Source organism: Elgaria multicarinata, chromosome 10 (assembly GCF_023053635.1).
Source record: "Elgaria multicarinata webbii isolate HBS135686 ecotype San Diego chromosome 10, rElgMul1.1.pri, whole genome shotgun sequence".
Lineage (NCBI taxonomy): Eukaryota > Metazoa > Chordata > Lepidosauria > Squamata > Anguidae > Elgaria > Elgaria multicarinata.
The window spans coordinates 45,504,423-45,519,758 of NC_086180.1; the positions used below are offsets into that span (position 1 = coordinate 45,504,423).

At 41.7% G+C, this 15,336-nt stretch overlaps 2 protein-coding genes across 4 annotated transcripts in view; both read left to right on the top strand.

Moving 5' to 3' along the window:
- The window catches only part of SCOC (short coiled-coil protein), a 652,090-nt gene that overhangs the window by 359,848 nt on the left and 276,906 nt on the right, over positions 1 to 15,336 (top strand). The gene's annotated exons all lie outside the window — the stretch shown is intronic.
- The window catches only part of ZNF330 (zinc finger protein 330), a 201,368-nt gene that overhangs the window by 177,775 nt on the left and 8,257 nt on the right, over positions 1 to 15,336 (top strand). The window contains exons 1-5 of one of the 3 annotated variants that reach the window (XM_063136357.1): positions 2,754 to 2,817; positions 11,329 to 11,458; positions 13,745 to 13,764; positions 13,868 to 13,938; positions 14,782 to 14,861. In XM_063136357.1, the coding sequence (XP_062992427.1) occupies positions 11,339 to 11,458; positions 13,745 to 13,764; positions 13,868 to 13,938; positions 14,782 to 14,861 (291 nt within the window). In that variant the 5' untranslated portion in view covers positions 2,754 to 2,817; positions 11,329 to 11,338. The other 2 variants (XM_063136356.1, XM_063136358.1) reach the window with 2 other exon arrangements.

The window sequence follows — 15,336 nt, forward strand, 5'->3', positions numbered from 1 at the left end:
GTACTAGCATCTGCCTCTGACCTTTACCAAAGCTTCTAGTGCTGGATTCTTTGCAGGGTTAAAAACAGCTCCTTTCCATGTGCTTTTTTCCTAGTGTGAATGTGTGTGTTCCTTTCTCTGCCTTTCCATGAACTTTATCACACCAGCATTATACTGTGCAATCACTGCGAATTGCATGCAAAAGACTCAGGACTCAGAAATTTTCCACTTTATAATCTGCTTTGATTGTGAAGTACTCCCATGCATCCTGCCGTAATTGTGCAATAAAGCAAAAAGATTCGCCGTATTTAGCCCCTACATTTTGAGCATATCTTCCAAACCGCCGCTGGGGTACAGGAGCAGGATTTTAAAGAAATGCTTACATCTGCGGAAGCTTTAAAGATAAAGCTTTAAAAATTGGCACAGTAATAGATATTAGGGAAAGCTTTAAGCATACCAAATTTGAATTAAATTGGGTCATCTGTTGATTTTTTATGATTTTTTACATTTCCCCCCTTAAACTCACTTCCTGGTATGCAAAGGATCGCTGTCGCCTGGTAGCAAAAACAACTGCGAAAGCTTAGCGCTACGGAGATAATCTGAGGGAAGCAGGTACGTGGGATGAAGTTTTATATGTTATACAACCACTAGGTGGTGCTGTGATAGCAGAATTGCGCAACTACACAAGGGTTCTGTTACACCATTGAGAAAAAATACTAGACATTCCCTGTTAAGAAAAAGAAATCAGCGATAATGGTTGCAAAGCACGCCGGCCCTGGAGGAGGATGGCATCATGTAAATGACCTGCAAACTATCATGATTGAGAAAGTATGAGCACAGAAGAAAGACTCTCTGTCCTCTCACTTACCTTGCGGTGCAGAAGATTGGTCATGAGCAGCTACTTCATCCATCTTCCCTCTGAGTAGTGCAGGAACTGGACCCAACAAGTCTGTCTGTAAAGTTAATATTTTGTTGCACAGTCTTTGTGTAGGCTGTCATGACAAGGACCCACAATTTTAAATTTCCCACTACACTGCTGGTGGTTACCATTCCCTGCCCTACTGGTCACACAGCAATTTCCATGACATTCCAAAATTCCTTCCAAAATCTTCTGCCACATAAGGTTTGATAAATAATCGTAAATTCTTTGAAAACCATAACTTTCAAAATAGAAGAATGAATGCAAAGTATGTGAATGAATGTTTACCTTGTATAGTGATGTGCATTTGTTTCTTTATTGATACACAGGGCACTTAACACTGCCTGCAAACACAGTAGTGGTGCTGAGTACCTGGGGCCAGCTTCGGCTGATCCATCAGCTATGGCCTTTCCTGGATAGGGACAACCTAGCCACAGTGGTGCATGCACTGGTAATTTCCCGATTAGACTACTGCAATGCACTCTATGTGGGGCTGCCCTTGAAGACGACTCGGAAGTTGCAGCTAGTGCAAAATGCAGCAGCTAGAATGCTGGCAGGCACATCTTACAGAGACCACATAACACCAGTCTTAAAGGAATTGCACTGGCTGCCTATACACTTCCAGTCAGAATTCAAGGTGTTGGTAATGACATTTAAAGCCCTAGACGGCTTGGAACCTCGATACTTGAGAGTGCCTCTCTTTATATATGCCTGCCTGAGACTTGAGATCTGTTGGACGAGCCCTGCTCTGCATCCCACCAACACAACACATACTCTATGGTGGGACATGGGAGAAGGCTTTCTCTGTTGTGGCACTATGGAATGCCCTCACCTTGGAGGCCCGACTGGCGCCAACACTGACTTTATTCCAGCACCAAGTAAAAACATGGCTTTTTAACAAAGCCTTTAATGGTTAAATTCACCTGGCTTGCACACTGTTTTAACTGCTTTTAAATTATATACTGGTTTTTACTTGATTAATGGTTTAATTTGTTTTTAGCTGTGTATATTTATTGTTTTATATTGTATGATTTTATCTGTATTCCGCCCTGAGTTCCTAGTGATATAGGGTGGAATACAAATGTTTTAAAAAAAGTTTCCTGCAAGAAACCGGAAGGTCATTTCTAGTTGTGTGTGTATACACAGGACAAATTGGAAGTGCTTTCCTTGTGATTATCTATAAAATTATATAACCAGATCTCATGGTGAACAAATAATACTAGCACACAGGAAGAAAACTACGGGAGCTTCCTGTCTTTGGGGCAGGTGGTTACAAGTCTATGCACACCCGTCCCACGATGATCTAGAAGCAAAAGAGTGGTTCTTCTCGTGTCTTACAACCTCGCGGATGGGAACGAACCTAAAGTGGAGCATCTCACCAGCCCTTCTCAGCCTGGTGCCCTTCAGATGTGTTGGACTACAACTCCCAGAATTCCCCAGCCAGCAGAACTGCCTTGCATATGAGACACGTCTGTGCTCAAAACAAAAAGGTGCAGCTGCAATTGTCTGCACACTATCTTGGGGCTAAACCTCAGCGAACACCGTGGCGCTTACTTCCGAGTAAACACGCACAGGAGCGGCCCGTCCCTCTTTCCTGCTATGATCCAGGCTGGTGGTTCCCCTGCTGCGTTTGTTTCTCTACTCAGCCGGACAGCCAACCCCGCGCATTTTCCCGCCCACCTTGCCATGATTTGTCGTAGAGATCAATCGCCTGATTTAGTTCGGGATTGGGAAGAGGGCGGGGCGGCGGCCGGCAGCGAGACCTGGCAGGCGCGCATTGCGCATGCTCAGCGCTGGCGACGCCTTCAGCTCTCGGACCTCGTTCTTTCAACTAACTGAGGGCAAAACGAAAGGCAGGGAGCCTCAGCTGCTGCTACCGAGCATGCTCAGATCCGACGGGCATGCTCAGTCGAGGCAAGGTAGGAGTTTTTGAGGAGCAAGCGGTAGTAGAACTCGCCACGCCGGCTTTCGTGCTCCTTCCTGGTGCTGGCTAGAGGCCGGCGAAGCAACTCGAGGTGAGCGAGAGGCAGAGAGCGAAGGGCGCCGGCTGTCACGCCTAGTGGTCCGGCTGTCACGTCTAGTGGTTTCTCATTAAACGGGTTCGGGTATTGGGGTGTGTGTGGCTCCAGTGGGGAAGATTCAGGCATTGGGCGGGGGGCAGAGAAAACGGATCCGGGGTCCTCCCTGTTGGTCTGCGGGAAAGGGACCCTTGCAACTAGCTTGCAGTTACTCCAGAACTCGGGGTGGTTTGTTGTCTGTCTGTTACTGCAACGTGGTGGACCAGCTGTCTACAGAAGTCTTGTTTCAAATCTACACCCACCCACGCACCTCCCAATTCCTCCCCTCTTCTTTCTCCTCCTCCTCCCGAGAGTTTTCCCAAAGCTTGGATGATGACCTTCATTCAGTCTGGTGCGTGGCTTCGACCGCTTGTGCCAATAGGCTAGGCCTTAAAAAGAAACACATCGAAACCTTGCTTGAGGATTGGGCAGTTCTGGAAATTTCACTCTAGCTGCATCTGCGGGGTGTTCCTTTGCTCTGTGCCATTGGCACAGCTCCATTCTTGTGCCTGCTTCTGGATTTACCAGGGGTTGGAAGGAGCCAGGCAACTCATGAGGTAGTGAGGTGGCTGAAGTGTTGGACTGGGAATCGGGAGATCCGGGTTCTAGTCCCCGCTCAGCCATGGAAGCCCAGTAGGTGACTTTAGGTTGGTCACAGACTCTCAGCCAAGCCTATCTCACAGGGTTGAGAACTACCAACTCAATCACAGCTTTTAAAACACAGCTAAAAACTTTTCTTTTCCCTATAGCTTTTAAACTTTGAGTTTGTTCTGACTCTATACTGTTAGCTTCACCCTTCCCGGTGCCTGTTTACACTTCCCTGTGCCTGTTTGCATTCTCTTTCCCTTCTTATTGTTTACTACAACTTTACTAGATTGTAAGCCTATGCGGCAGGGTCTTGCTATTTACTGTGTTATCTGTACAGCACCATGTACATCGATGGTGCTATATAAATAAATAATAATAATAATAATAAGGATAAAATGGAGAGGAGGAGGATTATGTACGCTGCTTTGGGTTCCTTGGAGGAAAAAAGGCGGGATATAAATGCAATAATAAATGCAATCTGGTGCCCTCCAGATGTGTTGGACTGCAACTCCCATAATTCCTAGCCAGTTTACAGTTTTAGTCCATCTTACAGTTTTAGTCCAACTTTACAGTTTTAGTCCATCTAACTCAGTATTGTCTCTGCACTGATAGACAATGGCTTCACAGGAGTTCCTCCCTACTTGGAGATACCAGAATAGAATCTGGGACATCATTTGCATGCTAGAATGTGCTGTACTACAGAGCTATGTCCCTTTACAGCTTATATACAGTAGGTTTACCCTGAGTACTAACAAAAATGCACCCTTCCCCCTTTTCTACATGCCTAACTGTGGAATACACCCTGGTTAACAATTATCTGAAAGTGCCTCCCCACAAATCCCAAATGTATAGAGGTTAGCTGTGGGCTTTCAGTCACCCTCATGTGTTAACATTTATTACTTTATATTAGCTGTCTCCAACCTGGCCTCATGTTTTGGACTTCATCTTCTATTAACCCCAGCAAGCATGGCCAATAGTCTGGAATCCTGGAAGTTGTATTCCAAAGCATCTCCAGGCTGGGAAAGACTCCTTTATGTTTCAGAACTGAAATTTAGAACTTCTTGGCCACGTTCAGACTATCAACAGGGGAAACAATGTAGTCTGGCTTGTTGCCTCTGCTCATGATGGTCACGTGAGCAGCATTTCCCTAATTTTTCATACCATGTCATGATTGCCATGTTATCCGAATTGATTATGTGGTGCATTGGGGGTGGCTGCCATCCACCCCCAACCCCTATTCCATGTCGTGAGTTGTAGTAGGGTGGGTAAAAAGCCATCCCTGTTGTGCTGCGTGGTGGGTTTGCATGACACGGCAACCTGCAATGTGTCGCAGGTAATTAGGGAAATGCTGATTGCATGACCAGCAATCAGGGGTGAGGGAAACAACCCTGCTGATCATCCAATCCCTGTCATTGGCTGAGTTCAGACGACAGGCTAATGAACGGTGTGTGTGTAATAGGAACAAAATGGAAAACCACGGTGGTTGGTGCTCAGTTCCTTGTATATAAATAGTTTGTTAACCGTACTGTGTTTTTCACCCCCCTGTAAAGCAGATGCAGGAACATAAATATAATGGCCTTCTTAGTTTTGTTTCTATGATCCAGGAGGACCAGAAATGGACTTCACACTTTCACATTTATACAGAACTCAAGATAGTTGTGGTTAACTCTTAGCACTTATTAATAAGGTGTACATGGCTATGGATTAAATCATGGTATTGGGTGCCTTGAGTTGTCACTTTAAACTATTGGTATGTTGTACTTCAGGACTGCCAAACTTAAAGTAGGCATTGGACTCTGATAATAGACATAATACAGTGATTCTTACCCAGAAATGATTATTGGGGAATCTAGTTTTTATAGTGATACCTGAAAAATTTGTTAAAAGGCTGCTAGGTCTTCCTGTCAGAATGAGCTCCTGCCCCCAATCCCCTCAAGCAGTCTCTGATCTCAGCCCCTCAGTCACGAAGTGTTAATCCTGTGCATGTTTAAACAGAAAAATGTCCTACAATTGCCAGCATTCTCCAGCCAGCTATGCCGGGAGTTCTCGAAATTTTTTCTGTCTAACCATGCATAGGATTGTGCCTTAAGCGCATAAAAGTACAGAGGGAAAGGCATGGAATAATTACATTGTAAAGCAGTCACCATTTATCCCTTTCTGTAGAACTTTTGTTGTACAATTTCTTTTCTGTCTAAACATGCATAGGATTGTGCCCTTAGTCAATTTAGCAATTGTAGCATAATTCCATAATTTTGTCATCCATTCTTGTAGTCTGGGTATGTTTATCATCTTTCATTATTTTGCATAAAGGACTCAGCAGCCACTATCACCTAACTAGCAAGTCCTAATGTTTGTACAATTTCCTGAGTAAATGACAGAGGAAAGCATTTTAGATGTTAATGTTGCTTACTGTCTGACTATACACTCAAGATTTTTTGAAGTGTCCAATTTTTCTCAAATTACCATGACAATGCTTCAAGGTATGTAATAAATGCCTAGAATTATATGTATAAGTACTGAAGATTGAGTTCTTATTGCTAAATTGACATTAAACAGGAAGAAAACCTAGTTTATAATGTGATATTGGGTATTTGGTGTCATAAATGTCACTCTACAGAATAATGATTGTTGCCAGCAGGCGTCTCAGTATGCAACTCTGAATATAAAATATGACTTTTTAATGCATTTTAAATACAATGTGAAAAGCTAAGGAGCAAGCTAACCAACTTATATTTGTTATCCAAAAAAAAAAAAAAAAAAAAAAATCAACGCCACAATGTTAGTAACAAGAAAAAATATGACTTTCCTTAGTAGGGTGTACATGATTCTCTTCTGAGGAAACTGCCTTTTTGAAAACTAGATTAAAATTCTTTCATTATAATTCAAACTATAATAATGCTGTCTAGTGTATCTTTTTCTTAAATATAAAAATAAAATCCCCTCAAAGGTAGCTGGGCTTTCTCTCCTTCTCTTTTTCTAATTAAGAGAACAAATTGAAGACACAAATTGCAATTTTGCTTACACACCTGCTTTGAGTCCAGTATTGGGAAAAAGCTGGGAGATAAATAAATATAATAATATTAACAACAACACATTAATTTTGCCCTTCGATGGTAGCTCTTTAATTCAGAGTTGGGCTTTCTCTGCTGTGGCACCCCGGCTGTGGAATGAGCTCCCCAGAGAAGTCCGTCTGGCGCCTACACTGTGCTCTTTTCGTCGCCAGCTGAAGACCTTTTTATTCTCTCAGTGTTTTAACACTTAATTTTAACTTAAATTTAAATTTTACTGTTCTAACTCTGTATTTTAATCTTACATCAATTTTGCTGTGTGGTTTTATCCTGGTTGTGCTTTTTATACTGTATTTTGTATTTGTGTTTTTAACCTGTTGGTGGTTTTATTATGGTTTTAATTTTTGTGAACCGCCCAGAGAGCTTTGGCTATTGTGCGGTATAAAAATGTAATAAATAAATAAATAAAAACATATATGGTCTGCAGGATTTAGCCAATCTGTCCAATTTGCAAAGGCCATGGTCATGGGGCATATGCTTCTTTCACAGAGCTGTGCAAATCAAAGGTTGTAGGGAGAGTGTTGTGTGTCCTTCTGGTACCACAGATCCAGCTTCACCCTACTGCTTAGACCTGCATTTCTGCCTTGCACTCAGTCTTTTGGGCAAGTTACTTGCCCTTTGCCCCACATCCCATGTGGGTAGGGCTCAGAACAGTTTCTCAAATTGCCAAATGTGCCCATGGCCCCAAAAGGTTGCCTACCCTTGACTTCACTATTGTCACTTTTGCTTCTTGATATAGTGGGCCTATTCAGATGCCGCACTAAGCCATAGTTAGGCCACTAACCCTTTTGCAGCAAATGGTTAATGAGTGTGTTTAAACCGTGGTTATGTAGCCACCATGGTTAGGAATGATTCACATGACACACTAAGTCATGGTTTACACGACATGCTAAGCCATAATGTTTAGTTCAAAATGCTTAACCGCTGTGGCTTAGCATGTCGTCTGAACAGGATCATAGACTAATGTACAAATTATGGGTTTACACAGTTCTACGAGCATAAATGTTTCTACCGTTCTTGTTTATATAGATGCTGTCCTTTATATTCCGTATGTTTTATGCACGGAAACACACTCTGAAAGCTGGCTTTTAACTAAGTTTAAATCAATGAATTTTAAACTGGGGTGGATAGTTTCCCCTCCCCACCCACCCCCAGTGGTGCAGAGCTCGGCCTGTATCTGGAAATGTACATGGGGAGGAGGCCCAAAAGTGCACGTGTGGTGACAAATGGATGCATAGCTGTTGGAAGCGAAGATTAAAGTTATGTAATTGTATTTGAATATTAATACATTTTAATTTTATAATTTGTAAAAAGTGCTAATAGATTGTCAGTTACTGTGTTCCCTTCTCAGTCACCAGAAAAATGGAAGGTGGGGGAGAACATTTGGTGAACAGTTGGGAAGGATACTGCTTATATGTTTCCTGCATTTGTTTGCAAATGCAAGGACTGTGAGAAAGACAGGATTCTCTGTGACTACTGCACAGAGATTGAGTGAGTGCTTTGATCCTTAGGCTGATGGAACCTTTCTTTCTCCCCACCAACCATGAATTGGATGGATTGGATGTGCCCTACAAAGGACTCTCATAGCTGCGCATAGGATTTGTGGGAATGACTACACCAGCCTGACTTGGCAAGAAAAGCCCTTGCTTTATTCCAAAGAGTAGACAACCTGGTGCCCTACAGGTGTTTTGGACCACAGAGCCCATAATCCCTGACCATTGGCCACGCTGTTTGGGACTTGTATCCCAATAATAATAATAATAATAATAATAATAATAATAATAATAATAATAATATATTTCTTACCTTCCTCTCCCATTGGATCAAGGTAGGGAACAACAACAAGCATAAAATACACAAAATACTGATTAAAAACACAACCTACACTGTTAAAAACATCCTAAAAGCGAATTAAACATTTGGAGGCCACCAGGTTGCCCATCCTTGCTCTGTCCTAACATTTCCACAGGCTTGGTATTAGCCTACTCTTGATAGGCTATCTCTGTCTAACTACCGACCTGTCTCTTTGTTGCCGTTTGTTTCAAAGATCCTGGAGCGGGCGGTCTACTCTCACTGTCTTGACTTTCTTTCTAGTAACTCTGCTTTGGATCCACTTCAATCTGGATTCCGTCCTCTGCATTCCACCGAAACAGCCCTTACTAAGATCACCAATGATCTCCTTACTGCCAAGTCTAAAGGCCATTATTCCGTTCTTATTCTCCTTGATCTAACTGCAGCCTTTGACACGGTTGATCATGATCTTCTCTTAGATTCCCTTCATGACCTTGGATTTTGTGGCTCTGTCTATAACTGGTTTGCCTCCTATCTAGCGGGTCGCTCTTTCAGTGTGTTGGCTAATGGCAGCTCGTCTTCCTCCTTTCTCCTTTTAGTAGGGGTTCCGCAAGGCTCGGTGCTTGGCCCGTTGTTGTTTTCCTTATACATGTTGCCCTTGGGCAAGCTTATTCAATCTCATGGCCTCCAATATCATCTGTACGCCGATGATACACAACTATATCTGTCATCTCCGGAACTTTCTCCTGATGTTCACGATCGTATCTCGGCATGTCTTTCAGATATCTCAGCTTGGCTGCTTCATCGTCGTTTGAAACTCAATATGGCAAAGACTGAATTGCTAGTTTTTCCTCCTAAATCTTCTCCTCATCTCTCATTCTGTCTTACTGTCAATGATGTTACGCTTACTCCGGTCAAGGAAGCTCGTAGCCTTGGCTTTATATTTGACTCCTCGCTCTCCTTTATTCCTCATATTGAGGCAGTAGCTAAATCTTGTCGATTTTTCCTGTATAATATTGCCAGGATTCGATCATTTTTGTCTGTCTCTTCCGCCAAGACGCTTGTTCATGCACTGGTTATTTCACGGTGGGACTACTGCAACCTTCTTCTCTCTGGCCTTCCTTCTTCTCACATCAGTCCGTTGGTTTCTGTTCACCACTCTGCCGCAAAGATCATCTTCTTGGCTCGCCGCTCTGACCATGTTACTCCGCTTCTGAAATCTCTTCATTGGCTTCCAATTCACTTCAGAATCCAATATAAACTTCTCCTGTTAACCTTCAAAGCTTTTCACGGTCTAGCTCCTTCCTATCTCTCCTCTCTCATCTCACACTATTGCCCCACTCGTGCTCTTCGCTCCTCTGATGCCATGTTTCTCGCCTGCCCAAGGGCCTCTACTTCCCTTGCTCGGCTCCGTCCATTTTCTTCTGCTGCCCCTTACGCCTGGAACGCTCTTCCAGAACATTTGAGAACTACAACTTCAATCGCAGCTTTTAAAGCTCAACTAAAAACTTTTCTTTTTCCTAAAGCTTTTAAAACTTGATGTTGTGCAGACTTTATACTGTTAGTTTTACCCTACCCTGTGCCTGCTTACCCTACCCAGTGCCTGTTTGCATTCTCTTCCCCTCCTTATTGTTTTACTATGATTTTATAAGATTGTAAGCCTATGCGGCAGAGACTTGCTATTTACTGTTTTACTCTGTACAGCACCATGTACATTGATGGTGCTATATAAATAAATAATAATAATAATAATAATAATAATAATAATAAGAGGAAGTCAGAGAGACCCATTTCTTTTAATGCCCGTTTTGGAGCACTCTCTGTCCATAGCAAAATACTTGCTTATAACCGCATGAATAGGTCTCTATAATAGAGTTTGATAAGTGGCAAGTGCAGGGGAGAAACAACCAGAGGATAAAGTATGACCAAAACATTTGAGGAATATTGGTTTAAGTAAACCTACCTACCTACCTACCTACCTCTTGGAACTCTTTTTTTTTTTTTTTGTCTTTACTTCTTACTGTAGATTTTGAGGGGGGGGGTTCTCCCCAGAATGTTCTGTAATCTGAGGATATCCTCATTAAACTACTTTCACAGTAACGCGTGTCCCCCCCCCCACAAAACACATGCCTGTTGCATCTTTCATATCTCTGCCAGCCACTTCATTAGCTTTACTTTTATGTTTTCTCTTCGTACTAGGTGCTTTTGAGTAGATGGGCTTGAAGCAGCTTTTCCCAACTGTGAGCCTTTAGATGATGTTGGACTACAACTCCGATCATCTCAGGCCATTGACTATACTAGCTGGAATTGGATTTATTTATTTATTTATTTATTTAAAACATTTATATCCCGCCCTATATTATTATGATCTCAGAGCAGCATACAGATAAAAACATACAGTATAAAACAATAAATATGCACAATTAAAAAGTTAAACTATGATCCAAGTTAAAACAATATATAATTTAAAAGCAGTTAAAACAATGTGCCAGTGAGTTTAACCATCAAAGGTTTTGTTAAAAAGCCATGTTTTTACTTGGCGTCGAAATGAAATCAATGTTGGTGCCAGTCGGGCCTCCAAGGGGAGGGCATTCCACAGTTGGGGTGCCACAACAGAGAAAGCCCTCTCCCTTGTCCCATCATAGCGTATATGTTGCGTTGGTGGGATGCAAAGAAGGGCCCCTCCAACAGATCTAAGGTCTTGGGCAATTGTAGTCTGACATCATCTGGGAGTGGAAAAGGCTGTTCTAAAGTAAGTAGAAATTACAGGTAGGAATTACGTTTCCTATTTGAGCACATTTATGGGAATATTAGTAGAATTCTGAAATGGGGTGGGTGTGTTATGGTTAAAATATGAGAAGAAGGGTGCATTTGGGGGGATGCCAGTCACTTTCCCCACAAACTTGGACAGTGTATTGTCTTCCAGGAAGTGAAGGATGCCTAAGAAAAAGACTGGTGCTCGCAAGAAGGCCGAGAGCCGTAAAGAACGTGAGAAACAGATTAGAGCTTCAAGGGGCCACATTGATCTGGCGAAACATCCCTGCAATGCTTCAATGGTAAATTATGAATTTGCATTTCTGATCTTTCTATAACAGTGTATAATAAAATTGAAATACAAACCTTGGTTTTACCATTCTTCTGCATGTTTTCAAGTTTCAAACTCTATCGAAATAAAATGAGCAAAGCTAGTTCCTAATTGTGTAACCAAAATGAGCAAAGCTAGTTCCTAATTGTGTAACCTTGAGACCTTGCAAAACTTCTTGGATCTTACCAAATCTTCTGAAGCAACGTAACTGATAACACAAAAAAAAGCAGGGAAAATTGATTTTAAAGCCTAGCAGGGTACAAGAGGAAGACTCCCCCTCCACTCCAACCTCACATGTTCTCTGGTGTGTACAGAGGACTTGGGGAAACTGGAGGTCAGTGGCAGTACAAATAATAGCTGTGTACTGTCATGTTTCCCGGTCCCTCAGGCATTCTGGCAAACTGACACAGGACACCCAAATTAGTGAGACTTCTTTGTTACAGGAAATCTCACGGCAAAAGCTTAATGGATACATGCTTCAGAAGTCCTATAGCTGGTGATCAGTAGCTATAGGCTCTAAAAAATTCCAAAACAGTCAAAAGTTAATCACTACGACTGTGAGTGAGATCCTTGCCAATGTGGTTACCCCATTGCTATCTCCACAGTTCTGAGCACAAGGGAGGGGTCTCAGGAATTCCTGGAGAAATCTAATCCAGGCAATCCATACACGGGTTCCAGATCCCGGACAAGGAATGGAAATGATTCCTGGCATGATCCCTCAGGCAAATTCTTGAAAGTTTGTGGACCCTTGCTGAGATTCAGGGAAGGGAAATGTGTACCCTTCCAGATTTTGTTAGATTTCAACCATTATCCCTCAACATTGGCTATGCTGGTCGGGGCTGATGGGAGTTGCAGTCCAACAACATTTCCCACCCCTTCTTTTTTTTTTTTTTTAATAATTTTTTATTCATTTTCTACATTATATAAACATACATAAACATTACCATAATAATAATGAAAACAAAAAAAAACAGAAAAACATCAAACAACTGCTGCATACATATTGAATAAATGTTGAGTACAATGTTGAAAAACTATTACATATACCTTATCATACTACAACATCATCATTCTTAACATAAAAGTGCACCCCCCACCTCGGGATCATTCCTGAGTCCAAAATCTAATAGTTTCTTCTGCTGGTGGTTTCCCACTTCCCTTAATAAACACAAATATTAGGAACTGTTTCCAGATTCCTTCAAACTCATTTATTTTAGTTACGCCTTTTCTCCACTTAATATTACATGTCAATTTATCATTCATGGCTATATCCCATACCTCTTTATACCATTCTTCAATAGAATATTCCCCTTGAATCTTCCAGTTCCTAGCTACCATCAATCGTGCTGCAACCAGCAAACTCGATATCAACTCTATAGTTCCTTTTTCACACTTTATATCTTCAAATAGTGACAGCAATGCTATCTTTGGTGTTTGTTCTATTTTCATTCCCACTATTTCTTCAATTTCTAAAAACACCATCTTCCATAATCTTTGTACATATTTGCATTGCCACCACATATGTAAATACGTTCCCTTTTCCCCACAACCTCTCCAACAATTTGCTGAATGCTGATCATTTATCTTATTCAATCTAACCGGGGTTAGGTACCACCTCCATATAATTTTAAAATAATTCTCTTTTATTCTTACTGACATATTTCTCAACGCTCTTTGTTTCCATAGTCCCTCCCAGCTCTGTTGTCCTATTTGTACATTCAAGTTTCCCACCCCTTCTTTAACTGGAGGTGCTAGAATTGAAGCTGGAAATCTTACAGGTACTCCACCTGTAGTAGCATGGACCTTTGCACTTTCATGATGTGTTTGACTGGCGTGGGGCTCTGGAGAGGTACAAAGGGCCACTAAAATATGTTAATAGAAGTAAATCAGCAGTGGGTGAAATACCATGTTCTGAACCACATATGAAGGAAATAGTTCAAAATCATATCAAAGTGCTGAATGGTATAGGCCAGCCTTACCCAACCAGGTGCCCTCCAGATGTTTTGGACATAAACTCCCATCAGTCCCAGCCAGCATGTCAGATGGTCAAGCATGCTTGGAGTTGTGGTCCAAAACATCTGGAGAGCATCAGGTTAGGTAAGGCTGGCAGATCTTCTGTCTCTGTTGTATTGTTACAAAGAAAAGCATAACTTTATTTCCATTTACATGATGCTGTAAATTGTTGGTTTAATTCTCAAATTTATCTCTAAATTTAAGTGTGAATAACTAAAACAATAATTTGCTCTCTCTGTTGCAGGAATGTGATAAATGTCAAAGGTAAATATGCATTTTCAGTATTTCTCTTCAATGCAACACTTTTGGCACCACTGAAAACGTGTTTTGTCCAATGATTTGTTTTACCTATTTTTTATTCTGACAGACGGCAGAAAAATCGAGCCTTTTGCTACTTTTGTAGCTCTGTACAAAAGTTGCCCATTTGCGCACAGTGTGGTAAGTGTTACCGGCTTTAAAGGTGCACTTCTCTTAAACGTAACTTATTTGTTACTACACTAGGTCTGTGTCTACAATAAACGTCTTGCATGAGGGGGGTCTTCATATTTTGGTTCCATTGATTCTGTAGGTATTGTGAGATGAAGGGCTTGGATTAAGGCAGAGTTACATGCCTTATGAAAGTTGATGTAACACACAATGTTTTAAAAAGCAAAACTGCCTTGAAAGCAGTTAGAATGGTAAAGCAATAATAATAATAATAATAATATAATTAATAATAATTTCTTATCCACCTCTCCGTTTGGATCGAGGCGGGGAACAACAATAAGTATAGAATACATAAAATTGAATTAAAAACATAGTATACATTATTAAAACATCCTAAAATATCCAGAAACATCCTAAAATTCCACTGGATAGGCCTGCCGGAATAGATCATCTTTGTGGCTGTCTTAAAACTCATAGAGAGCATTAAGCTGATGAATCTCTCCCGGCCATTCCACAGTCTGGGGGCGGCAGAAGAAAAGGTCGTCTGGGTAACAGTTGCCAGCCTAGTTGTGGCTGACTGGAGTAAACCCTTCCCAGAGGACCTGCGTGTGTGGGGCGGATTGTACAGGAGAAGGCGATCCCGCAGGTAGCCTGGACCCAAACCATGTAGGGCTTTATAGGTAATAACCAACACTTTATACTTTGCCCAGAAACTAATTGGCATCCAGTGAAGAGATTTTAAAACTAGTGTAGAGAGGAGATAATTTTTATCAGCCTGAGTGGGGATGATTTGAAGTGGGGGAAAGGAGACCTGCAGCACTTTTGCCCAGCCCCTCTCTTTTTCTTCTGTAATAGGGAAGACAAAGTGCATGATGAAATCTTCAGACTGTGTCATAAAACATGCTGGTGTGTACAGCACTGGGCTTGCAATGGTGGTATGTATCTGAAAAAAATAACTTCCAGGATATGTGATGTGTGCACTAATGGCTGTAGAAATTGCTTGTCTCGCAGCTTTGATGACTTGTCTGACTTACTTTGGTACCTGTGTACTCCGTGCTATAGCAAAATGTAGAAATCGTAATGTTTGCACAGATAAATTGTGCATGCTTAAATACTGTTGAAATCCATTTCAGCCTAACCAAGGCTGGGTGTGTGCTAATTTGCAGCCCAAGTCACAAAAAACCAGATCTTGAACATCAAGAAATATATTACTTCCATGAGACTGTAACTGCTGAACTTGGAATCGGGAACGAGTAAATTGGGAAGAGAAATGTAACAGGGTAGGCCTCTAGCACCTCAATCTATAAAGATAATCCCATGTACCAAGGGAGCCTATTATGCCCTACTGATGAGTTTGACTACAATACCCATCATTCCCAGTCAGCATAACCATGATGGTAGTTGTTCTCA